At 42.6% G+C, this 26,739-nt stretch overlaps 1 protein-coding gene across 1 annotated transcript in view; it reads left to right on the top strand.

The window, feature by feature from the left end:
* Positions 1–295: 295 nt before the first annotated feature.
* LOC119856605 (tyrosine 3-monooxygenase-like) overlaps positions 296–26,739 on the top strand; it is a 44,753-nt gene continuing 18,309 nt past the window's right edge. The window contains exons 1-8 of the mRNA XM_043503914.1: positions 296–499; positions 1,010–1,184; positions 2,464–2,552; positions 6,021–6,088; positions 7,283–7,333; positions 14,696–14,841; positions 19,284–19,419; positions 22,144–22,213. Of these exons, the coding sequence (XP_043359849.1) occupies positions 296–499; positions 1,010–1,184; positions 2,464–2,552; positions 6,021–6,088; positions 7,283–7,333; positions 14,696–14,841; positions 19,284–19,419; positions 22,144–22,213 (939 nt within the window). The remainder of the gene's footprint in view (positions 500–1,009; positions 1,185–2,463; positions 2,553–6,020; positions 6,089–7,282; positions 7,334–14,695; positions 14,842–19,283; positions 19,420–22,143; positions 22,214–26,739) is intronic.

Below are 26,739 nucleotides of genomic sequence, written 5' to 3'. Positions count from 1 at the left end.
CCTCGCTCACGGCTGGTCTCCCCCACTGTCAGACCCACAGGGGAGGCCTCCATCCACCCCAAGCCCATCTCGCTCTGTAAGGACGCCGGGGAGGGTTTTGCCCCCCAGCCCTTAGCAGCCAGTGCATCGAGCCCTTTCGCTGCCTCTGACAGATCTCCGCCGGGGCTGGCTCTAAGCAAGGCGAGGACAAGGGCTGGCGCTCGGAAGCTCGGCGCCCGCGGGCCGGGTGAGCTACGCTCCCATCCGCACGGGGGTCGCCCCTGGCGGGGATCTGGATTCCCTGAGCCGGTTTGCAATGAAGACCGACGCGGCGGGCGCCCCAGGCAGGAGAGCAAGCCTCAAAGAAGATGCGGAGAAGGAAACTCCGGCCACAGAGCCCGAGGGCAAGGGAGGGGGCCTGGTCTGGGACGAAGAGGAAGGAAGAGCCACCCTGAGCCTGACCTTCACCCTCCGGAATGCTGGAAAGGTCGGGCTGTCCAAGACAGCCAAAGTCTTCGAGGTACAAACCTCCCCATCCCAGCCTCTCTCCTAATCCTCGCCCTCCACAGCAGCCTCCTGCCCTTCCTCTGGCCTCATCCCCTTCCCTGCTCCATGGCAGCCCTCTGCCTCTGCCCCCTAATCTTCCCCTCCCTTCTCACATGCTGTACCTTCCCTCAGCCCCTGCTGGGCCTGACCCCCTCTAGCCTCTGCGCCTGTCCCCACCTTATGGCCCCTCTATGTTAGCACCACCTCGCTGCTCAGGGGGGTTGGCTGGGGCTCTCCTGGCTGAAGGGGGATGCCAGGGGCACTTTGAAATGAGGATGGAGGGTTAGAGGGATGGGAACAGCTGTTTAGAGGAACCATCTTGCTGTATGGATAGTTCATTTTAGGCCTAAGAAAAATCAGGGTTGGCATTTCTTGTAAAGCTTTATCCAGTTATCTTTTAAAAGACATATAACGGCTGCAGTCAAAGCGAGTTGTCTTTCAGTGATTTTAGATTTCTCACCTGGTGGTCATTTGTCTTTTGCAGACTTTTGAAGCTGGAATCCATCATCTTGAAACCAGGCAAGCCAAAATATCCAAGAACACTACCGATGACCTTGAATTTTTTGTCAAATGTGAAGTTCATAATTCTGATGTCAGTGTCCTTATAAACTCCTTAAAGAAAGTGGCAGAAGATGTGAAAACTATCAGAGAAGAGAGAGGTATGCAATGTGTGGAACCTGTATCCTAATGGCTAAGTCCCCTCCTCCCACAAATGAGCACTAGCTTGTGTCTAATTGTATTTAAATTTATTAGAGCATAAGCTTTCGTGAGCTACAGCTCACTTCATCGGATGCATTTTCATCAAATGCATCCGATGAAGTGAGCTGTAGCTCACGAAAGCTTATGCTCTAATAAATTTGTTAGTCTCTAAGGTGCCACAAGTACTCCTTTTCTTTTTGTGAATACAGACTAACACGGCTGCTACTCTGAAACCTGTATTTAAATTATTCATTAGGTCCAGAGTTTCCATTTCGTGAATGCATCTGATGAAGTGAGCTGTAGCTCACAAAAGCTTATGCTCAAATAAATTTGTTAGTCTCTAAGATGCCACAAGTACTCCTTTTCATTTTGTGTATGTGACTTAGGCCCCCTATCCTGCAATGTGATGTTCCTGAGCAGACCCCACATTCAAGCATAGCTCCAGTGACCTCACAGAGGTCAGCCTTCCTAAAACACATTGGGTTCCACATGTTTTTCATACATCTTCTGTTTCTAAATGATTCTGAAAATAATGCACATAAAATATGCAATAGATTTTATCAATATTTCATATTTTCCATAGTACTTCCATGCATTTTGTCTCTATGTGTCAACATGTAGTAATTATAATTTCTATGAAATAGAAAATATTCAGGAAAACTGAAGTTCTATAAATAAGAAGTGCTATTATTATTATTTATTAGAATACAGAGTGTTCTCTTCTTTTTAAATTTCTAAAGGACAGGATATTCCTCCTGTAATATTACTTGTTCTCTTAGAAGAAAAACAGCCTTCTCACCAGCCAGTCTGAAATTAACAGTGGTCTGAGATCTAAATATCCTTTGCCAGAGAACAGGGGCTCAGCCTATTCTGGTAACTCTTACGTTCATTGGCTGGTGAAGAGTGAATGATTTATGATCAAAACTTGAGGAAATGATAGAGCATAATGGTATATGGGCTTCATGCATGTGCGTAACACTCATTTATGCTAATGCAAGCTATATTTTTTAGTTCAAGTATGAATAGGAATAGACTTAAACACATGTATAAGTGCATTACTGGATCAGTGACAGTAAGTTTGTCATTTTTCAACTCATTTTTAATTCACCATTTGTAACGCGGGGGTGTAAAATATTCCTCCTATAAAGCAGAAGTTGTTATTCTCAGTGGCTTGTTTTTTTTCTACCCCTTCCCAAGCCTATATCATTTAAATGTACAATTTTTTGCTATATCCAACAGTCCCATGGTTTCCAAAGAAAATACGAGACCTTGACAAGTGCCACCATCTGATCACCAAGTATGAACCAGATTTGGCCCACGATCATCCTGTAAGTTTGATGTCATCATTAGTTTACCTTTGAAACTATTTAAATACATGGGTTATTTCTGCTGTCCAGATGAAGCAGAATTCTCTGTAAAACTAGCCTCCGAAACAATTCTGTGCCCAACGTTTGTCTTTTAAAGAGGAGATTTACAATGGACATCAGTGAAGTAGGAATGAATGAAGTAACCTAATAATAAAAAATCATAGAGACCTATTGTATTAATTTATATGGAATAAATGGGCCCAAAGAGCTAAGTGTTAACATGATCCTGTCGCTGTCCAACATTAAAAAGTGTCAAACAAGATCTGGTGTTTAGTATACAGAGATCTCAGTCTGCTTAGTACCATGGCAAACACACCATTAAAATTGTTTTAACCCTTTAGTAAAGATACAGAAAAAGAAGGAAAAACAGTTAAAACATTTGAAAGGTAAAGTATTAAGTAAGGTTTTCCTTTTAACAGCATCCCTTGTTCCCTTTCCCTTTAGCTGTTGAGTGTCTTTAGAAGGAAAAGCCCCCTTGTTTGACAGTGTCTTAGATGGTAATAATTGTCCTTCTGTGGGGAAAGGGAAAAAGTTAGTTGAGCTGGGCTGGAGCTGTTGTTATTGCCATTGTTGTTGAACTCTGATGCTGTTTCCTAGAAGACACAAGAAGACAAGCATGCACAAAAGGGGCAAGTAGAGACTAGTAAAGCTAGAAAATGCTATGTTTGTCCCTAGTGTTGACTCTCACTTGCAGCACATCGTCTTATTGGGCCCTCTGAGGTGTGGCAAACCTGTACAGCATCAGGCTTTTTAAGGCATTGCTTTTAGCTGCCTTTTTGATCACAGGCTTACAGTAGTGTGCACAATATACAGTCTTGGCCAGCTACATCAGACTCTTCTTAGACAGAAGGAAAAAGGAGAGGGAAAGGAAAGAGAAGACATAAAGTGGGGAAGGAAAAAGACACAAGAAGAGGTAAGGGGGAGAACAGTCTCATATCCCAGGTGGGGTTTGGGATTCAGCCACTGTCAGTGGAGGTGTTGATGTCGTCTGGGTCCCTCTCTCTGGCCCAGTCTGGTAAGAACTCTCAGGATCAGTACAAGGAAGGCCCAAAAATATTACAGGAGATCCAGGGTCCCAAGAAACAGTGAGGATGGCAGCCCTGATGATAAAGCTCACTCTTATGTGTTCTCCCATTTTTCAGTTAGCCAGCATGATCCTAATCCCCCCCACAATATCGTTTTGAGGATCCTGAAAAGGGAGTGATGGGCAGAATAGCCCATCCCCTCATTATTTCGTTCACCAACTAGGCCTAATTTTTGACACACCTATTTTGGTTAATTAATTTCCAGATACACACTTCTCTTGTTTACCAGCCGTGAGTTTAACATAATCCTTGAGTTATATCAATGGCCTTTTGGGGGTGGGAGTGGGGCCTAATTCAGGCTTTCTGTCTCCTTTTTGCACCTTTTCCTGTCAACAATTATCATTATATGTGATTGGAACATTTCATAAACTTTCATCCACTTTCTCACAGTTGAGCTTGCAATTAGGGTAAATTTGTAGGCCCAATTATTACAACAGGTCCCCAGTCAGCAAAGCACCTAAGCACACATTTAACTTTAAGTACATGGTTTAGTGCATCCCTATTCAGAAAAGCCTTTAGCACATGATCAGATCTCACTTTCTAGACAAGAAACCTCTTGTTTATTTGCCACCCCCAAATTACAACATATTAATCATGTGCATGGCTGGTCTGACATAACAATGTGTTCCTGTTCTCCAACCTTCTGCATCTTGCCTTATCTTAGGTCTTGATCCTATGGTCTTTACACCCCTGGGTAACTTTACACATGTGAGCAGTCCCATTGAAGGAGATAATAATACTTCCCTGGCTCACAGAGATTATAACATACCCTCAGAGTCAAATTCTTCCCTCAACTAAATGTGCACAACTCTCATGGACTACAGTAGTATTCATGATCATAACCCTAAAGGAAAAGTTTGACCCTTAACATGAAAAATGGTTCAAATAAATGTTGACTATTTTACAATAATAAATATTTGCACAGTGATACCGATCAGCTATGCTTTATTAGTTATGTTAATATGGAGCTGGAATTCAGATATTATTCTTATTATATCAAAAGTAATGTAAACCTTAAAGGGATTTGATTCCATATGTTTTTAATGTTTATTGAAGAATTGGAAAGACCTGACTGGAAGAGCTGAATTTCTAGTAAAACATAAGAAAAAAGAAACTCAAAATTTCAATTTGCTCCCTTTTGAGCAAAATATCATATGTCTATCTCTAAATGTCTCATATTTTAAAATGGCTGTCATGACCTTCCCCTTCCTAGGCTCACACTTTGTTCAGCACTGGTGTTTGTGTGTTGTTAGTACAGCTTTCCCCCCCGCCCCACCCATCCCTCAGCTTCCTGTCACGACCCTTGCCAGTGAAAAGCAGAAGATCCCGTCTGCTTTTTCCTAACTCTCTTTTGCGGGCCTTGCAGATCTCTTCAAAACCCACTGACTAACGACACTTCTGACTTTTATGTGTGAAAAACTACTCAACTTTTATTTAACCACATTAAAGATAACAATAGCTTTCAGGAACCCTTCTACTAACTCCAGAGGGAAAGCCTGAGCTTATAAGACCATGGTGGTGCTTCCCTTCTTGACCACAGTCCAGTTCCCCACCCTCCTCTGTTATCCTGCTCCCTCTCCGCATAGCAGCGAACCCCTCCCCCCCAAAGTTTCAAATGAGCAGGCTAACGAAACTTCCATCCAGGAATCCTGTGTTTCAGGTCACCCAGTAGCATATGTTCTTTTGGTCTTTGTCCAGAGACACATCTCATCTTACAATTTCACTTAACAACTCTTATCCTATAGCAACGTCTCCTAGCATACAATTTCATATTAACATAGTCCCTTTTCACAATGGCTAAGCAGAAAATCAATGGCGTGAGCTTAATTTCTAACTCTCCCACTTAAATTGTGCCTTTCATTCTAAATAATGCTCACTACTCAAGCCTACTCTATCTTCATGCTTAGCTGTGACCTAAGTACAATTTACATTTCTTTTTACAGGTTTCAGAGTAGCAGCCGTGTTAGTCTGTATTCGCAAAAAGAAAAGGAGTACCGGTGGCACCTTAGAGACTAACAAATTTATTAGAGCATAAGCTTTCATGAGCTACAGCTCACTTCATAGCTGTAGCTCACGAAAGCTTATGCTCTAATAAATTTGTTAGTCTCTAAGGTGCCATTTCTTTTTAGGAACAGGTCCAAAATCAGTGAGATTTCATGGGTGTAACTAAGTGCAGAATTTGGCTCACTCTAATATTCCCATGATGCCTTGCCACAGAGAGACTGCAATAGAAGAAACAAACAAATTCAGGCCTGTTAGTTTTGAATGTTTTTGTCAGCAAATCCATTCAAGCCCATCAATATGTCCTGATGTAAGAGTGATGCTAAATTATTTCCCAATTTAGGGCTACACTGACCCAGAGTACAGGAAACGGAGAGCCTTCTTTACAGACCTGGCCTTCAGCTACAGAGAGTAAGTGTATCACCACTGGAAAACTGCTTGTTCTAAGTCAGTTTCACATTTTGTGTGCTCTCACAGTAAGTGGTCTGATTTTGTTCGCCTGTAAGCAGCTTTATGGTTGATGTAACCTAATCCTAGGCCAATGGTCTGTGGTGCCATCTGTTGGAAAACTGAGTTAATCACAGAAATACACATCCCAGGCAAATCAGGAACATTTCAGAATACAATGAAAATTAATTTAATATTTAACTTTAGGGCGGCCTCACTGAGCTATGCATAATTTCATGTAACTCTAGGGGGAAAATGGTCTCTATATGACTCTTTCGTTTAAATTATAGGATGAGGCTATCTTCCTTCCAGGATTTGGCATGTACCTCAATAAACCTGTCAGGTAGACAAGGACTTGTGCATAGCCTACTGAAAATGGAGAAAATAAAATAATAATAATAATAAATAAAAAGATGAACTTATCCTCAAATTAACAATTTACACTTTCTTGCTTTTCTGTGTAAAAACACATGGGAGTAGAAGAGAAGTCTGGGGACTTGTCCTTGTGGACTCTGAAATTCATTCTACCCACTTGTAGGTGGCATTAGCAAGATTCATAATGACCTTGAGCTGTGAGCCACATAGTGCCCAAGAACTCAGGAGAAACCCTGAACCTTGGGAGATTTCTGCTTAATGACAGCCTCCATACATGGTGGCTAGTCAGCCTGCTCCCTCACTAGTAGTGTGAATGATCGCCTTCTCGGATGGTAGATACAACTACAGAGGGGAAGTTAATGCTGAAATATGCACAATATACCTATGCAACCACTTGCTGCATAATTTAGGGCTCTTTCCCCTGTGACTATGTCACATGGAGCAGTTGTTCCTAGCTCCATCCCACCTTCTGGCTAGCCAGCTATGTTGTTGATGCTCTGCCAGCAGCTAAGCAATGGGAACGGGAGACAATACAGCACTGCTTCCTCTACATTCCATCAAGTGGTCCTTCCTTTACAGTATTTCACTGTTTGCACCACCCCTGGGAATTCAGTGGAGCCTAGGACACCTGGGTCATAAAGCCCTTTGGAATCCTTCAGGATGATTATTTCTTATTTGTATTTATTTCAGTACGCCAAATAATCCTGATGCTTATAAAGAAAATTATATTTGAAACTAGAACTCAAATCAGCTACATAATTTTTTCTCTCTCTCTCCTTAAAGAGGAGACCCTTTGCCTAGAGTTGAGTACACTGCCCAGGAGACCGCTACTTGGTGAGTATATTTTTCATATCCTGCCCCATGACAGGTCATGGGGCAATTCAACTGAAACCCAGGGAAATTTTGGAGGTGCAAGAAGTGCACAATGGTGCCCTACATTTTCAAATAATATTGGACATCTCTAATTTTAATTGATGTCTTAATGATCCATTCTTGTTGTTCATTTTGCAGAATTCTATTCTCCCCATGCAAGTGTAACTCCTGGTGTTGCTAAGAGGAGTTACATACTTGCACTGAGGGGTGAATAGACCTCTGAGTGTACTTCCAGATTACATTAAGTGGTGAGAATACAACAGAAGGCTCAGGGTTGGTGCATCTAAGTGAGGGGGGGGCTTTCTGCTACTTTTGTGGCCCCTCTTTCTGCCCCCACCCATTTTCCAAGGTAGCAGAGGCAAATTTGATCCCTGGCAGGTTGGAACAACCTCGGGGCTGCTCTAAATTGCACTCGCTAAGGGGCTGTCACATCCCCTGTGATGTTGGTAGGAGGCGTGGAGCTTAGGACCAAAGCAGCATAAAGTAGACTTAGTAGGACTGTGGATCTAGCCCTCAGAGTTCTGGTTCAGTTAAAAGACACTAAGAAGCCTGGCTACTTAACCATACTATCCAGAACTCTTGAAAATCTGCCAAATTTGTCTCGAAAACTCATGAGAACAAGCACTTTATTAAGATTTCCTTTGCTTCTGTTTGGGCTGGAAATAAATAAAACAGTTTCTTGCAAGATATTTTGGCAGCTCCTGGCTTGACCAGAACCTGGAAGTGTGTAAGACTGAAAAATGATCAAATAAATGTTAACTGAGCATTTCAGAATCTTTAAAAGAGATTGGTCCCAAGCCAGAAAATTCAGATCTCTATCCAGATCTGGATTTGAGTCTGTAGTTTTTGTTTGGTCCTTATAAACATAGGGGCCTGAAATCATCTGTTACTGGTCTCTTCCAGAGAGAGGATGCTGGACTAGTTGAACCACTGGTCAGTCCAGCATGGCAATTCCTATATTCTTAACTTGAAATTGAACATTATCTGGTTCATGTTTTACTTAGGGGATAGTGTGAAAAAGAAGCGAGAAGGGGAGAAAGAATAATCCAGTGGAAAAAAATGGTGAAAATGGAGCAAAAAGAGTGAAAAACTATGTGAAAGTGGGAGGGAAGAGAAAAATCATTGTAGTCAAATGTATATACATATACACACACAGAGTGTATTTTTCCATTTGAATTTTTCTCTTCTCCTCTTTCCTCCCCTTTATATGCTAGAACCGATGCAAAGGTGTGCGCTTAATATATACATGCTGAGACAGATAGTAGGTGCAAGGGAATGCATCTATCTAGCAATTTATGGGGTGTGGGATGTTTCTAACCCCAGTGCGCAGCACAGGTTTCCCCTTACATTAAAAATGTTCCTTTTTAAGTTGCCTCACTCTCTGAATAAACATGGTCTTAACTTACAGTATAAAAGCTTCATGATCTCAACTGAACCCAGGGCAAGCCACAGTAGAGAAAGTCACTTTTCACACTGGTGCAGCACATTTCCCCAGTGTTTTCCTCATTGTAGCTATCCCTGTTCAAAAACCCCAGTGGGGTTTGCAACAAAAAAATAATGCAAGAAATTCATTAAACCTAGCAGACGTTTGCCAACTTCAGAAATGGGTGAAGGTTTTGGAGGAAAGGGGAATTCTTATTTCGTTGTCCACCTCCTTCCATCATCCCTAGCTGCCTTTCAAAAATCACAGTATATAGCAATAATTATTGTTATGGGTTATTTGTTTTACAAGAATGTCTTGTGGTCCCACTTGAGATCAGGGCCCCACTGTGATAAGTACTGCATGTACACATAGTTGAAGATAGTCGCTGCCCAGAAGAGTGTACAATCTAAATTGACAAGTCGGACAAAAGGTGAGAGAAAGGAAAAATGATTATCCCCATTTTATATATGGGAAAGTGAGAGATTAGATAATTAGCCCAAGGTCTTACAGGGCACAGCCGGGAACTGAGCCTAGATCTCCCAAGTCCCCACCCAGCGCCTCAGCAATAAGGTCATCCTTCCTCTCTGAAGAAGTGTTTTATTTTAAATAAAATCCATTGGGCCTTAGAATTTGCAAAATGAGCACCAGATAATCACCAAGGAACATCATATCCCACTCATGCAGTTTCTATTATTTTCAGAAGCTCAAATGCTAGATTTTCAAATAACCTTTGAAAAGTAGTAACATGCCTGTTAAGTCCTTAGCGTCATGTTCATGATGGCTCCCACCAGCCAACAATATTGGCATGTTCTGGTGTGTGGGAATGTTGTATTTAAGAAAATTAAATTTTGTGTTCTTTCCTGTTTTTCCACTTTTTCTGCCAATCTCCGTCATGGCAGGTTCTCCACCTAGAACTATTCCCATAGTGGTAAATGGAACAGGCCTTTTGGGGGTATCTATTTGTCTCCTCAACACAGTTAGCCCCAGCAACCCAGGTCCCTGGTTGTGAACATCAAATTCCAAATTTAGATCTCACAGTTGTTACCGTAGCTCCCTTGGGCTGTATGCTGAGGTCAGCTGCATTACAGCACAACTTCATATGGATACAGGGAAACCAAAGGGGAAATTTTTTAACATGCTGTAAATTCCCTTGATGTTAGCTCTGAAGAGCTGTTGGATTCCATTAGTTTGTAGCAACATGTGTATAAAAATGAAAACAAGAGCAGAAATCTCAACTTCCAAAAACAGGGCTTGGACAATCTGAGGGTACGTGCAGGCATAGTTATTGCAGAGCCATAAACTGAGCAGTCCTGGAAAAGGGAGAACAGAGGACAAAGATATTGAGACATACGTCATGTGATAATAATAAAGACTGACAGTCACCTTCTTCTAACAGAGAACAAGGAACTTGATTAGAATAAGGAAACAGTATTAGCCCTAAAGCTGTCCCAGCTCTTTACCATGCTTCACTGTCAAGAGTCTGTCTGAGAACCTTTCAAGGCCCTCACCGTTGTTTTAAAGAAAACAGCAACATGTGCATGTGTGCATTTTACAATGCCCTTCATTTACCACACTATTCAGATCAAGGTTCAGTTTTAGAAATCCAGATTTTTACTAGCTTTTAGTATTTACAACGAATATTCCCTTTTAAAATATGTATTACCTTCCTCCTCCCACACCAAATAGGGGTCTGATCCAACTCCTCGGAAGTCAATAAGAATCATTTCACTGCGTGTAATGGGAGTTGGATCAGACGCTAAATTTCTCAGGTGTATTATAGTCAGTGTTCTGAATAAATTTCATCTAGGGGATGTACTAGAGATGGTCAGGAAATAATTTTTTCTCACAAATGTTTTGATGAAAATCAAATTTTCACTGATTTTTTAAAAAAAATTAAGGTTGTAAGAATGGCCACATGAGGTCAGGCCACTGGTCTGTTTAGCCCAATATCCTGTCTTCTGATAGTGGCCAGTGCCAGATGCTTCAGAGGGAATGAACAGAACAGGGTAATTTTGAGATCCATCCTGTCACCCAGTTCCAGCTTCTGGCAGTCAGAGATTTAGGGACACCCAGAGTATAGGGTTCTGTCCCTGACCATCTCGGCTAACAGCCATTGAAGGACCTATCCTCCATGAACTTATTAAATTCTTTTTTGAATGTAGTTAGCATGAGACCATAAGAATGGCCATACTGGGTCAGACTAATGGTACATTTTTTAGGATTTTGTCTGTACTGAGATATATATATATTAATATATTCTTTCTCAGCAATTGAATGTTCAGCTTATAATTAAAAAATGTAGGGTTTTTTTTTGTTTTATAAAAAATTGTTTTTCAGGTTTTTTAACAAAATCCCTTCAAATTTTGAGAAAGATTTTTTTTCAAACATTTTCATTGATTCAAAAAGCCATTTTCTGTGGAAAAAATGTTTTGAAGGAAAATTTTCTACTTTCTCTAGCAACTACATCACTCTTCTATGTCCCAGGTAATTTTAAAAACCAATCCAAGTCATCTAAGGGTGGTGCATCATTCCACAAACCACTGATCACACAGGGAAGTGACTGCAGCCTTGCTCAGGATGAACTGCCTCTGCTTTCCCCCTTGTGGCCTGGGGACTTTGAAGGAAATCCAAAGAATGAGAAGAGGTTCAGTGCAGAAAGAAGGAGAGGAGCACGTGTTCCTGAGCTCACCATCTCCTCCTCCTGAGAAGCTTTGAAACTCTCTGTGGAGAAGTTTGGTGTTAAGAGGTTCTGCCTTCAAAACAGGTTAACTTTTCCTCGGCTTCAGATAGCTTACTATGGAGCTGCCTTTCAAGGCTTTCATACCTAGAAAAGCTGTGCACTGAAGCAGTGGGAATTTTGCCTGTATAAGGACTGCAGAATTGAACCGTGTGTGTACACAGCTCTGTTTTCCTGTCACTGAATTGTAGCCACCTCTGGGCTGGAACACTGCAGCTGCTTAACAGTGCAGATTAATAGTGCACAGCAGCTGAGAATACTAAATAAAGACCACTGTTTCTCCTCTATTTTCTAAGAATAAAATATATTTTTTAAATTTGCAGTGCTTATAATTTTCTAAAAAATATAAACTGTTTGCAGTAAAAGCATATGTAATACTGAACTTTGTTTTAGAGCAACCTGTAAAATTAATTTTAAAGTTGTCTCTATTGTAAGTGTAAACACAATTTTACATTTTCTAACAGGGAAGTATTGGTCTATTTAAAAGTTTTGTAAAGTATAAGTAAGTATATTTAAAAGTCTGTAATTTCTGTTTTCTAACTCAGCTCCTTTCTACTTGGTTTGTAAACAGAATTCATAGGAACATAGGACTGGAAGGGATCTATGGGTCAAGTCCAATTCCATGCTATCACAGGAAACCCCAGCATATAATTCCATTCATAAATTTATCAAGCTCCACCTTAAAACACGTTAGGGTGTTTGGCCCCACAACTGCCACTGGGAGGCTGTTCCAGAACCTCACTCCTCTGACGGTTAAAAACTTTCATTTAATTTTCAGCCTGTTGTTCATGGTCAGTTTATACACAGTTGTTCTTGTGGCAACATTGTCCTTTAGCTTCAATAGCTGTTCTCCTTCCCTGGGGTTTACTTCCAATGCATTTATAGAGAGCAGTCAGATTCCCCCTCAGCCTTTGTTTTGCTAGGCTAAAGAAGCCAAACTCTCCTTGTCTTCTCCTCTCAAAAGATAGGCTCTCCATTCCCCTGATTGTCCTAGCAGTTCTTCTCTGCACCTGTTCCAGTTTGAATTAATCTTTCTTGAACACGGGTGCCCGGAAATCCCACCCCCTTGTGACAACTAGAGATAAAGCAGCCTCAACACAGGGAATGTCCCTTTGCTGGTGATCATAGGCGTCCAAAGGCCGGATCACAAACTCTTATGTGGGGATTCACCTAGTCTTCTCAGAGTGTAGACTGCAGTCTGAGGGGCTGCTATGTGATCAGGTTTCTTGGCTTATTTCCCCCCCATACACACTCTGCCCTTCCCACCCTTCTTGTTAGGGTGGGGATGGCCAGGACTGGCCCTTCAGCACCTTTGGTCCCTACAGCTAGAGCAGGCTGAATACAGGGTTCACAAATATTCATTTGAATTTCCAGCTGCTCAGTTCATTCTTATTCATGTGCTCTGTACAATGGTTTGGAGAATGCCTGTTCCTTGTACAAATAGCTGCATTCACATGTGAACCAAGGTATTTACGTCCACACAAGATATTTGGTGTTCATTATCCACTAGTCCCCATTCCTTTTATGTTATTCCCCATTTCTGTCATCCAACCATATGGAGGAGAAAGGGGCCAAAAAATGACTCCTCCAATGGCAGAGTATCCTGGCAAAAACTTGTTTCTCTGTGGGGCTTCTGTCCTCCATGTCTCCTCCTCCAAGCACTATAGTAGAAGGCCAGTATCTAGTGGCTTCTCTTCTTATATGCTGATGGTGATAATTATGAAGACAAATGGTGCTGAAAGAGACATGACTACAAAATATACTGTGGGCCAAAGCCTCATCCAGACAATTAGATAAAACTCATGGACTGTGTCTATTTACACTGGCTGAGGCTCTGGCCCCTGGACTTTAAAGTTTGTTTTGTTTTAAAACAAAATGACCAAGATTAGTTCCATAGAGATAAGGGACAGGGCATCCAGCTTCTTATCAGAATACAAACTTTCCCAAAGTTGAAGAAGAATATTTGGCCTGGAGTTTTGGGTCACACTCATTTCTAGTCTCCTATCCTGCCTAAGCTTTGGTACTAGTATTAACAGTAAAGTCACTCTTTGAAGTAAGTATGTCAGAGTCTTCACACAAATCTAAATAAGACTGTACAGAGAGCAATCTTGAACTCATGCACTACTACTTAAAGTCAGTGGTATTCTATGGGAAATAAGTTAGGGCAAAATCTGGCCTTTCATTCTCCTGAACTTTTCCTAATTGCTCCGTGGAGATGGTCCAGGCTCATGCAGCTTTTACAATACTGACAACAGCCACTGTCTAAGTCTGTTTCTTTTTTTCCCAATTACACCCACGCTAACATAAGAAGTTTATGTGATGGAATGACAAACCATTACAAGGTACTGGCTATCACCTCCATAGCAACAATAGCAGCAAAAAAACTACAATATAAAAACAAGAGAAGGTCATTTTCTTTAGTCAGCATTTCCAAGAATGATCTCAATTTTCATAAAACAATGTTTATACACTTGTTACAACCCCAGAGCCGGGTGTGAATAAATATAACTATTTCTATAAGCTTCCCTGCCATCACTTTAGTGCTTGTTTATTTTGCAACAGCTAAATATATTTAAAAAGTGAAGCCTTTAAAATGAAATAATAAAATACATGAGAAGGGCCCAAACCAAAGCCCTAGATTCCAAGTACTGCCAAATATTTTTATATACTAGCATATAGCACCTTTCCTTACAATAAGCTAAACACCTCCAAAATTTGAGATGATGGAAATCTCCATCTTGCATTCAGCTCTGCCTGGGTGGTATCTTGCATTTGCACAATGACCCTGATGCAAGAAAGCACTGAAGCATATGCTTCACTTTATGCACATACTTAGTGCTTTCCTGAATAGGGAAACTCTGGGTGCCTCTTCACAGTTGAACAGTTCATGGGGTTCCACACAGGCACCAAGATTTGCCTGAGCAGAGCCAAGTACAAGATCGAGGCCCATATCTGGTTCCTCATTTTGTGCCCATCTCCTGGAAAAATTCTACCCTGCAGCCTCCATCCAGGCTTTGGCTTCAGAGCATCATTTTTTCTGCGCTCAGCTCAGTTTTAGATACCCTCTCTGCACTGCCTGTGTGGACAGCTGTGAGTCTGAAGCCAGGGAGAAAAGGTGATGCTCCTAGTAAAGGAGATGAACTAAGGGTTGTTGTTCTTTCAGGAGAGAAGTCTACAGGAAGCTGAGCAGCCTCTATCCCACCCATGCCTGTAAGCAGTACCTGGATGCCTTTCAGCAGCTGGAGAAATGCTGTGGATACCAAGAGGATAGTATACCTCAGCTTCAGGATGTCACCAGATTTTTAAAAGGCAAGACATTACAGCCCATTGTATTTTAGCACTCCCTAGGTGGGAATCTACAATGATGTGTGCTGGAAAGAGGAGTTGATCGTAGACCCCCATTCTGAAGGAACTGTGACTGCACAGGCCGTGAAGATCTGTTTGCTAATAACAAGGAGAGAGGGGATAGGAATAGATACACTATTGAGAGGCTGCAAGCTCAAGTTAGTCTGTCAGCAGACGTTTGAGTGACAGAGGACAGTGGAGATTGAGATCCTGTATTGCTAACCCCCAGGCCAGATTCAGTTCCAAGGCAGGGTGTGCCTTTTTGACAAATCAGCTTGCCAAATTCACTGTAATCTGGAGTAGCCAAGGAATGGCTCCAGTAAAAGAAAACACCCTCCTTGCTGCTCTCCCAGCAATAGGAAGGGTGCCAGATGCTGGTCAAAGACAGTTGCTAAGTAGGGCAAATAAATAGATAAATGGTAGATTTAACTTCAAATAAAGTTTAAATTGGATGTTTATCCAGTCAAGTGATCCACTCCATCTACCAATAAACAAATGCAAGACAAATTGGCTTAACCTAATGCTGAAGAGCTTTCCAGTACATTGTCATTTTAATTAGAAACTAGCATATATTGGGCCAGGTCCTTGTGTTGATCCAGCAGCAAAGAGAGACTGGACAGCTGCATTACTAGTGCAGCTAGGGAGTCCCCAGATGTAGAGACTCCTTCAGTGGTGTAAATTGGAATGGCCAGGCCTATGTCATCTATCCCTTCTCCCCGAACCCCAGGCATAGTAGGCATTCCTGGGTGGGCTGAGGGCATTGCCAGGGCTAGGAGGAGGTGGAACTGGAGAACAATGCCCTCCAGTGATTCCATGATGGCAAAGCAATCCTAGAGAGTTGCTGTTGCTGATATAATGTAGAGCTGCCTTTAGGCTGCTCTATGTATTGGGAGCTCGTGGTTGTGTTAAGGATAAGGAGAGTGGAAAGATGGCTGAGAGGCAACTTCCCACATCTGTGCATGAGCTGAACACTAGTCAGTTTGGCCTAGGGATCTGGCCCATTTTAGCTTGTTCACTAACAGATAGTGAGAAATAACTAAGAATATTGTAGGTTTCCTTTGAGTTCCTCAGTGGATCATGGGGACAATGGCCTCATTCTGATATCACTAACACTGGTAATACACAAGTATAACTCCATTGTCTTCATGGGGGTTAGTCTGGTTTACACTAGTGAACATGTGGTCAGAATCGGGCTCATAATACACATTGTTTTTCATAACACACTGTTGTTGTTACCGTCATGTCCTATTCCTGCCACTGCCTCTGCTCAGCTGGCTTCTTCCAGACCCCTACTGATCACAGCCAGTGTCTGGAAGATATCTTGGACCAGGTCACTTGTCTTTTCCTATCATTTGCCTCTCACCAGCGGTCAGAGGCTGTTTCCCTTGAGAACATGCCAGAGTGAAATTTTCCTGAAAAAAAAGCATAAGACTTGAAAGTGCCTTAGCTAAGGTAAGTTATTTAATATAGGGAAAAAGAGAATCATTTAAAATAATAGTGGATCAAAACACTCCTAAGCCCAACTAAAGGAACATCATACCTCACTGTGTAGGTAAAATGACATTTTGTTTTATTGATTACCGTTCATTTTGGAAAATCCTACAAAGTGGGTTCAACCATGTCTTTCCTCAACTCCCTGAGCCAAACCTCCAGGCTTCACACATCACCCAGTTCCTTCTTTTCTGCTCCACTGAGCCTCTCCTTGATGTACATGGCAACCATATCTGCCCTGACCATTTGGACAAGCTACTCTGACCAGTTTAAGGCTTGTTTTAGTATTCTCCCTCCCCCTTCCTGTCTATCAACCCTGCCTCCTGCACTCACTAGAATATCGGGGCATCTCTGGATGGTGGTGAGGAATTGGCTATGTGTCTTCTCTGTGTTTTACTGCCAGCAGGGAGCTCTAGAAGTAATCTTTGTCAGTCTTTGGGATACTGCTCTGAATGGACTGATATTTTTATCAGTCCTAGCTCACGTCAGAAGGGGTAATAGAAGCAGGGAGATTAGGGCAAAGTAAGGATCTACTGGTGTTCACTGTTTGTATGGGAACTCTTAGATTTTGTTTACTGATGTCTGTGGCTAGCCACATCTGCTCTAGATTGTGTCCTAAGTTATTTCCATGTGTCATCATGCAAGTTGTTCTGGGCAAACGTATGATAAAAAAATCATCAGTTAGAAAACTCTGCAAATATCTATTGGGGGAGGGAAATTCAGTGTGTTCCACAAACCAGTGTTGTTTGTGGCTGGACTCATATAGTAGTTGATAAGATACTTGGGTCCAGTCTGAATCAATATTCATCAATACCACCTTGTCAACAATAGCTCTAACATCAGATTCTCCTTATCACATAGCATTCCTCATAAGGCATTGTGAGAGTTGCAGTCACTATCAGATCCCTTTGGCACAAACTCACTCTAAGTCAGAGTCTAATGGTGTCATTGCAAGATCTGCAGAAGCTGCAACAGCCAGTCCCATGTCAGTGAGCCACCTTGTGAGATTAGGGTGCATGAGGCATACCTTTTATGTACAAATATCTTGGGTGAAATCCAGCCCATGCTGTGGGTGGTGAAGAGCTGCACTGTCCCAGAGGAACTCTGGGTGGCATTGTGTCTCCCAGAATTCCACAGCATGTGGTGGGCACATGGCAGCCACTATATCCTATAATGGGAGACAGTGTGCAGTTCCTTCCATGGCTGGTCAGATGTAGGTGGAGCTGTGGTCATGTGCAATGCTAGTCCTGAGTGCTACAGCCAGGGCCTAAATGCCATGACAGGTCTCTGAATAGCCAGTGTAGGTTCTCCCAGCTCCTCCTGATACCCTTGCACAGGCATGTAGTCCAAGTACAATCTAAACTCTTAGATTCACATGAACTTACTATTGTGCAGCTTACATGCTGCCCCTTACACATCGTCTTTGGATTTGGCTCAATGAATCATAGAAATTCAAGATGGAAAAGACCTTTCCTTCAGGTCATCAGCCTGCCAGAGAAAGAATGTTCCCTGCTTTGTCTAGTCTGACTTCAAATGTCTCTAGGGATGGGGCTTCTACCTCTTCCCCTGAAAAAATCGTCTTTATATGAGAAAGAGGACAAGGGACCAAACAGACTGAGACCAAATGTGCTGGAAGAAACATAAAACATTTCATGTGAACAGCTTGGTTTCTGTGGGAAACATTTCTGTTTAAACAAATTAGGAAAGCAAGCACAAAGCCATTTCTGTCCTTTTATTTTTTAGTTGTACGCAATAAAAGTAATTAAAATAAAAGATGAAATGGTATTTATGAAAGCAAGGAATGCAACACAGATTTGGAATATGGGACTTCAAAAAGATTATCTACTTTTCTTAAAGCACGGCAGTTTTACATGATGCTTTCTGAATACATAGAAAACATGGGCCTTGCTGAAGGTGTCTTATAGTTTAAACTTAGACAAATAAAACACAAAGGTGCAAAATCAGATGGAAAAATGGGAGTTGACAGCTCTGGAAAGAATGTTAAAATAAAAATGTAGAAAGGATAAGGGCCAAATTACCCATAAGGAGTAACCCTATCTGTTACATACCTTGTAGGGATCCCATGTAAATTCAATTGCTGCTGCACCCCAGTGATTTCAACAGACTGCAAAAAACAGATTCACCCTCTCCAAAAATGTATGGCAGTGTCCTGCCAGTGTAAATCCAGTTTCTGCTTTTGAATCATGCATACAAAATAAATGAAACACAACATAATACGAGATGGTAACTCAACTACTTGAAGCTGATTATGTCATAAAAGGCCCATGAAGGACCATAGGTATTGCCAGGCTAGCTTAGACCCGAGGGCCATCTAGTTGAATGCCTGGTCTCCGACAGAAGCCAATGCCAGCTTCTTCAGAGGAAGGTGTAAGAATCCTGCAGTAGGAAGTTACGGGCTAATGTATAACCAGGGAATATACCTCCTGAGCTGCCAGTGGCTTCTGCCCTGAATCAAGAGGGTGTGCTTCCCATCCAAAACTCTTGTTTATTTCTGATATTTATTATTACAAGAGAAGAGGGCTGCCAGTGGTTAGGGCAGTAGGCTGGGATTTGGGAGATCCAGCTTGAATTTTCTGCTATATCCTATAATGGATTTCCTCTGTGGACAAGTCACTTAACCCCTCTGTGCTTCAGTTCCCATCTGTAAAATGTGGACTATACCCCTGCCCTTCTACACAGAGGTGTTAGAAAGATAAATACACAAAGGATTGTGAGGCATTCAGATACCACAGTAATAGAGCCCATATTAGTACCTAAAATAGACAGACATTTTCCTTCTCCATCTGTACAAGAAAGTTCTGGTACTAAATGCAAAGGAAATTTCAAACTGCTTGGATGGCGTGGAGTTGTCATGTTCACAGTAGATTTTCCTGCTGGGTTGTTTTCTTTTGCAGAAAGAACAGGCTTTCAGCTGAGGCCAGCTGCAGGGCTGCTATCTCCTCGTGACTTCCTTGCCAGCCTGGCATTTCGTGTCTTTCAGAGCACACAGTATATAAGGCATTCCTCTTCCCCTATGCATTCCCCAGAACCGTAAGTAGGATGATGTGGCATAATCCAGCGGTTCTCAGTCTGTGAGCCTTTCGTCCTGGTGGTTGTATTCATTTAGATGGGATACAGGGGCTCAAAGAGTCAAAGGTGTCAATGTAACCCAGTCATTGTCCAACATTCACCAGTGTTAAACAAGGTCTTTGTTATACAGAAACCTCAGTCTGCTTAGTACCATGGCAAAAACACCATTAAACATTTTTAAACCTTTTATTAAAGATACAGAAAAGAATGAAAAAGTTAAAGCATTTGAAATGTAAAGTATTAAATAAGGCTTTCACTTTAACAACATCCCTCCCTCGTTCCCTTTCCCTCTGGCTGAAGAGAGTTTCTAGAAGGAAAAGTCCCTTTGTTTGACAGGTTTTGAGATGGTAATAACTGTTCTTTTGGGGAGAAGAGAAGTTAGTTGAGATGGGCTGGAGCTGTTCTTGTTGCTGTTGTTAAAGTACAATCCCATTTCCTAGAAGACAAAACAAGACACACACCCACAAAAGGGGATAGAAGAGAACAGCAAAGATTGAAAATAGCAGCTTCTGTCTCTGAGGCTGATTATCGCTTGCAACCTCATTGCTGGAAAAACACAGACACAGCACACAGTCTTACCAGCAACTCTGAGACCTGATAAACTCATATCATCACCAGGCTGTTTAGAACATTGTTTTTATCTCCCTGTCTGGTCACAGACTTATAGCAGTGTTTAAAAAAAGGCAGTCTTGCCTGGCTAAGCCAGACTCTTCTCAAACAAAAGGAAAAGGGAGAGACATAGGAAAGAAAAGAAATAAGGTAGGGAAGGAAAAGAACAAAGGGGGTGTGCAGGGGAAACCAAGTCTTACATGGCAGGTGGTGTTTGGGATTCAGCCAGAGCTATTGGAGGAGGGGATGAGGTATGCCCCCTTCTCTCTGGCCCAGTCTGGTCAGGACATCTCTTAGGATAGGGATGAAAGTGGCCCAAGGTTCCAGGAGCTGGTGGGGGTGGCAGCCATGATGACAAACCTTGTTCCTTCCTTTTCTCTCATCTTATATCAGCCAGTGTCGCAGTCCATTAGCTTTTCCCCCAAGGTCTGGCTCTCTCTCTCTTTTTAAGGACCCCAAAAGGGCGTGATGGACAGAATGAGCTCACTCCTTCATTATCTGGTCTACAAATTAGGCCTAATTTCCAACACCAATTTTGATTCATGAATTTTCAGTCCTAGGCTTTTCTTGTTTACCAGGAGTGATTTTAACACAGTCCTTGCGTTCTATCAGGAGGCTCTTTTTGCTTGGACTAATTCAGTTCTGTTTTTTTCACTTGTGCTAATTTTTATAAACAAGCTTATGAAACAGTCTGAGCTGGACTTTGGTTATCTTTTGCCCATCAATGTGTGTCATCTTCGGCTATTGTGACATTTTTAAGACCTTTCAGTCACTTTTTACAGTTGAGCTCGCAATTAAGATAAATGTGTAAGCTCAATTACCACAACATGGGCCACAGAGTGAAATAATTTGAGAAGCAAGCAGAGGTGGACATGATCCACGAGAGAGAGAGTCTGTTTCTTTTGCAAAGATGTCTGGAGAAGGAAAAGACTGGGGAGCAGCTGGTTTAATCTGTTCATTCTTATTATTTGACCATTTGTTGAATTCTGAGAAGACGCTTGGCTGCATCCATAATGCGGGAAATGTGATCTCAGCCATGAGAAGCATACAATGTAAATTAGACACAGCTTCTTGACTTGATTTTGAACACCCATCAATCCCACTGAAGTTACTGGGAGCTGCGTTGCTCAGCACCTTTGAAGATGAGTCCACAAGGACCAAATTCAGAGTTGACATAATTGGGGAGGGAGACGGGGGGGTAAGTTACACATCGGTAAGAGTGGATGAAAGTGAGTATAACTTACACATTGAGTAAGTGGGACAGCAGGGCCTGCCCTGGCTTATCTTACATCCTCTTCTTGGTTGCTTTGCTTGCTATGAGTCCACACTTCTGCCTCTCCAAGTCCCACACCAGTTCCACACCAGTTGCACATCCTCTTCCACACCAGCATTCGCACCACTTCTCAGTTGGGCTCATGATGTACAGTTCGAAATCAAGGTCATACACAGATTGTATGTACAAGAGGCACTGGATAAAAGGCTGGCCTTTTCTGTAGTTGTGGCCTGGTTTTCGGAGGAGCTGCTGAGCACCCACAGGTATGAATGAAGTCAATGGCAACTGTGGCCATTCAAATTCTGTTTTCATGATGTGTGTTCAGAGCTTGGCAAGGTTATCAATGAAAGGCTGCATGGAAGAAGTAGATTTTGGGGAGAGATGTCCATGTAAAGAAGGAGGTATCTGAGCAAATTACTGGATCTGGGGAGTTCTAATTCATAGCATGGAATAGGCTTAAAGACAAGAGTAGGAAAATAACACAGAGCTGGACAGGTAGGAGGCTTGGAAAGAGCACAGACAGCTGGATAGGAGAAAATGAAGGCAGAGACCTAGAGCCAAATACTCAGCTGGTGTCTATCTGACTCCAGTGGTATCCTTATATATGTCCCCAATGGAGCTTCACTGAATTATGCCAGCTGAGAATCTAGCCCGCGTGAAATTTCTGTGCAAAGCGTTGGGAGGGGAAGAATAGCAGTGAAACAGCCGATATGCTCTGCTTAGAATTGTACTGCGGGGCGGGGGGGTGTGGACTTTCACATAAAACAAGCTTTATTACATGAGAAAAGTGATTTGTTTTCCAGGGACTGCTGCCACGAATTGTTGGGCCATGTTCCCATGTTAGCAGACAAAGAATTTGCACAGTTCTCACAGGTAAGGAACCTTGTCTGTAATTCCATTAGCAATGAATTCAAGGGACTAGATGTGATTTGCTATTTTAATTTTGAGGGTTTGATTCTCCCCCATTTATGCCTGTATAGGTGATGGTGTAATTTGTACTCTCCTGCACTGGGGGTGCCAGCTACACCCTAGAGGAAATATACCCAAGGACAGGGCAGGCAGTGTCACCTAGAGGAGATAAGAACCAAGGCAGAAATAAGAAGTTTACAGTTTACAGACAGTACTTCAATGAGACCCCTAAGCACTGCCTGCCTGAGAATGAATAGGCTGTTCTTTTAGGTACCCATCATACTGCATGGGAACTCGCATCTCTGGGTTTTACAGACAGGAGCCATCATAATGCTGTCCCAGCATTTTGATTTCAATCTGACAGGGTACTTCTATTATGTCCTTCACTATGGCATTCAGTAGAGTTTTATCTTGTTTATAAATGGCCATATTCTGACACCATTACTCATATTGATTAGAGACTTACTTAATGAGCAGTCTCCTTAAAGTAAACGGTACTTACATGTGGAGTAAGCCGCTACTCCATGTAAGAGTATCAGAATCTGTCCCAAAATGGATTTAGCGCTTCTGAAAAACTGCGTTCTATGGCTAATTAGGGAACTGCAATCTTTAGGGATTGCCAGTCTGTTCTCTAATTAAACACAGAACAGGTACAGCATGGGAAAAGCAGTGCAAACTTCCCCTACCCTGCATTGTTAACATGCCTCAAACTTGATCTGGTGGGATCCTCTCAGGGATTAAAAGGTACCTTATGCACTAGCCCCATCAGTCTTTTTCCTCTACTGACACTGTCAACAAAAGTGCCAGTATTTTTGTGATGTAGACACCTGTCCAGTAGTTCTGGAAAGAGACCACCAGTTGGTTTCATGACATGGAGCCTAGGGTCAGAGAACAGAGCCAAGGGTCGGAGCCAGAGTCAGAGATCAAGAATCAGAGTCAAGGGTCAGAACCGAATTACCTGGAGTGAAGAAAGCTTTGGCAAGACTGGAATCAAGGCAGGATCAGGGCTGGGAACGTGCAGGAGCTATCACCGGGTCATGAGTTTTGGTCATTACCATATTCGAAACAGTGGATCATATAATATTCTAATGTCCTGTGACTGCCCTGCACTGTGGGGGGGAACACACCCTTTTGCTTGATACTAGAAATAAAGAACCATTAAAAGATGTAAAAATGAGGGCCTTTAGTAAGTTCAGAACCACGAGGTTTTGTTGTTGCTCACTAATTTAAGTGAATGACATCAAGTGTTTTTCATGGCTGAATTCCTGTCATGGAAATTCTTCTTGATTTCATCCACTATGTGAAATTTAATGGTAAAAATGCCCTTGTTTTGTTTCTGTTACTATGACACTGTATCCAGGGATTGAATTGTAAGGAGGCTCCAGAGAATTAAAAATAATGCAATTAGCTTAATGGGGAGCATACAAGGGAGGAGACAGATTCTTGCTGTCAACCTCTGCTGCTGAAAAGTTCAGTAGTGCTCTTTTGAAGTGACAATAGGCCCAATCGAGGTGTCACTGAAGTTGATGGGAGTCTTTCCATTGTCTTTAATGGCAGTTTTAACAGGCTCAAATTTCCATTGGGCTGGTAAACCTATAAAGGACTTGTGTCTCATGCAATTCTGGAGGTGTATTATGCTCCGATTACCAAGGTCTATTCGATTCTAGTCAGGTTTTTATACCCATATTCACCACTATAGTATCTGAGAGTCTTCCAGCAAGCCATGTGACTACACATCTGTTACATGTTGTTTTTTCTCTCCTCCTCTCCCCAGAGGGAGATGCGTGGGTAGTGGAGTGTCTTTTCTGGATAGTGTATGTCTTTTAAAAATATATATGTACACCTATTACTCGATGTTTGTTCGAGAAGACAAGACAAAGAAAGGCACCATGCCCTGGGATCGGAAAATGGTGAGGTTTGTGATGGTCCTTTGCTCGAGAGAGTTCATTCCACAGATTGGGATTGCCCCGGAGAAAGATCCGTCTCCCGCACAGATGAGCTTGACTCTGATTGTCCAGAATTCCACTGCACTGGGGAGCCTAGTTGTTGCACGCAGACTTGTAGATGGTCTCTTACATACCCTGGGCCCAGGCCACAGAGCACCTTGAAGATAAGGACTGAGACCATAAATTTGATTCAAAATTCTATGGGAACCCAGTGTAAAGAGGGTGTCATGTGATAGGGACATAGCCAGTGGTCAGAGCAGGAGTCATGCCCAATGATCAGAGCAAGAGTCAGGTCTAGTCATTAGAACAGATGTCTGTTGCCAAGGATCAGAGTCCAGGGCCAGACCCAAGGGTCATAGCCAGAGTCAGTAGCCAGAGCCTAGGGTCAGAGATCAGAGCCAAGTGTCAGAGCTGGAGTCAGAGGTCAGAAATCGGAGCCAAGGGTCAGAACTGGATTACCTGGAGTGAGGAAAGGCATGGGCAAGGCTGGAGTCAAGGCAGGACCAGGGCTGGAGACAAGCAGGAGCTATCACAGCCATGGGCAAATGCTTTGAGCAGCCATTGAACTGCTGCTGCAGCTGGGCTTAAGAGCCGGCCTGCTGACTCTGCAAACCAGTTGGGCAGTGTAGTCAGTCAGCCTACCTCCGGCAAGCTGCACTCGTTAGGTTGCCCAGACACTGGCTGTGCTGCAGGCCCTGCCTTCCTACTGGCAATGCAGCTGTCCTAATTCCTGATAGAGGGAAGGAGAGGTGTGATGTGCTCGTGGTAGCCTGCGTTGCTGAGGAGATGCGCTGCTGCATTCTGAACTAGTTGGAGCTTCTTAAACACAGAAAGGCTTCATGGCCAGGTATATCACAGTGCCGTAGTCCAGCTGAGAGGTGATGGAGGCATGAATAACTAAGAGCAGGTCTTCGCTCACTAGAATGGGATGGAGTTTCCTAACCAAGTGGAGCTGATAGAAAGCATTCCTCATGGATGCTGCTATACGAGAGCTCAGCATCAGTGAGGCATCCAAGAGTAGCCCTAGACTACAACTGAACTGACCAATTATGGCTGTATATCTTCCACCAAAAGGGACTGCACCATAGCTATAAGCTCTTCAAAATACTTCCCTCTGCCCACCAGCAATCTTCATCTTGCTCAGGTTCAGCTTCAGCCAGCTGTTCTCCATCCAAGAGCTGAGCTCATCCAAGCTCTGGGATCTCTTGATGGCAGTAGTGTGGTCATATGTTGTCAAGGTTCCTTCCCCACTCTGAACTCTAGGGTACAGATGTAGGGACCTGCATGAAAGACCCCCTAAGCTTATTCTTACCAGCTGAGGTTAAACACTGTCACCACCTAAGTATCTACAAAAATAACAGGGGAAGTGCCCACTTGGAAACATCTCCCCCCCAAAAAATATCCCTCCAAGCCCTACACCCTCTTTCCTGGGGAAGGCTTGATAAAAATCCTCACCAATTTGCATAGATGAACACAGACCCAAACCTTGGATCTTAAGAACAATGAAAAAGCAATCAGGTTCTTAAAAGAAGAATTTGAATTTTAATTAAAGAAAAAGTAAAAGAATCACCTCTGTAAAATAAGGATGGTAAATACCCTACAGGTTTAATCAGATTCAAAACATATAGAATCCCTCTAGGCAAAAGCTTAAGTTACAAAAAGACACAAAAACAGGAATATCCATTCCATTCAGCACAACTTATTTTATCAGCCATTTAAACAAAACAGAATCTAACGTGTATCTAACTAGATTGCTTACCAACTCTTTACAGGAGTTCTGACCTGCATTCCTGCTCTGGTCCCAGCAAAAGCATCATACAGACAGAGAGAGTCTTTGTCCCCCCCGCCCCCGCCTCCAGCTTTGAAAGTATCTTGTCTCCTCATTGGTCATTTTGGTCAGGTGCCAGCGAGGTTGTCTTAGCTTCTTAACCCTGTTACAGGTGAAAGGGTTTTTCCTCTGGCCAGGAGGGATTTAAAGGTGTTTACCCTTCCCTTTATATTTACGACATATGTGGTGAAGGATAGGTAGAGCTGTGTCTCATTTGCATATTGCTGGATCTTGAATCCACGCCATCTGAGACATTTACCTAGTGGCTGCTTGTAAATTTAACATGAAAGAAGCAGCAGAGGAGCTTCCTTGCCCACTGGAGTTCTGACTGTACAACATGTCTGGCATGAGGCATGTTACTTCCTTACTCACACAGATTCTTTGTAGTGAGAGCCATTTCTGCCACTCTCTCTCCTTCAGTCAGAAAACACAATTGAGTTTGCAGGATCACGTCATCGATACAGGACAGAAGGAGTGAACTTTTTCAATCTCAGATAAGGTTTGGTTCAAGTTTTTGGTTATTTTTCTGGTGCTGAGGATGGTGGTTCTTGTTTTATCCAAACCACTTCTTTCATTCTCACCTGTAACCTGCTTCTGAATTCTTTTCTGTACAGTCAGGGTTGAAGATGGAGAGTTCCAGGATGGGCATGGTAGCAGAGGGGGAAAGAGGAACAGTTAGGAAGAGAGGAGAAGGAAAGAATAGGGGAGACAGTAAG

The sequence above is a fragment of the Dermochelys coriacea genome, chromosome 1, assembly GCF_009764565.3.
Source record: "Dermochelys coriacea isolate rDerCor1 chromosome 1, rDerCor1.pri.v4, whole genome shotgun sequence".
NCBI classification, from domain to species: Eukaryota; Metazoa; Chordata; order Testudines; family Dermochelyidae; genus Dermochelys; species Dermochelys coriacea.
The sequence above is the reverse complement of the archived record's forward strand: the minus strand, read 5'-3'. Positions and strand labels throughout refer to the sequence as shown.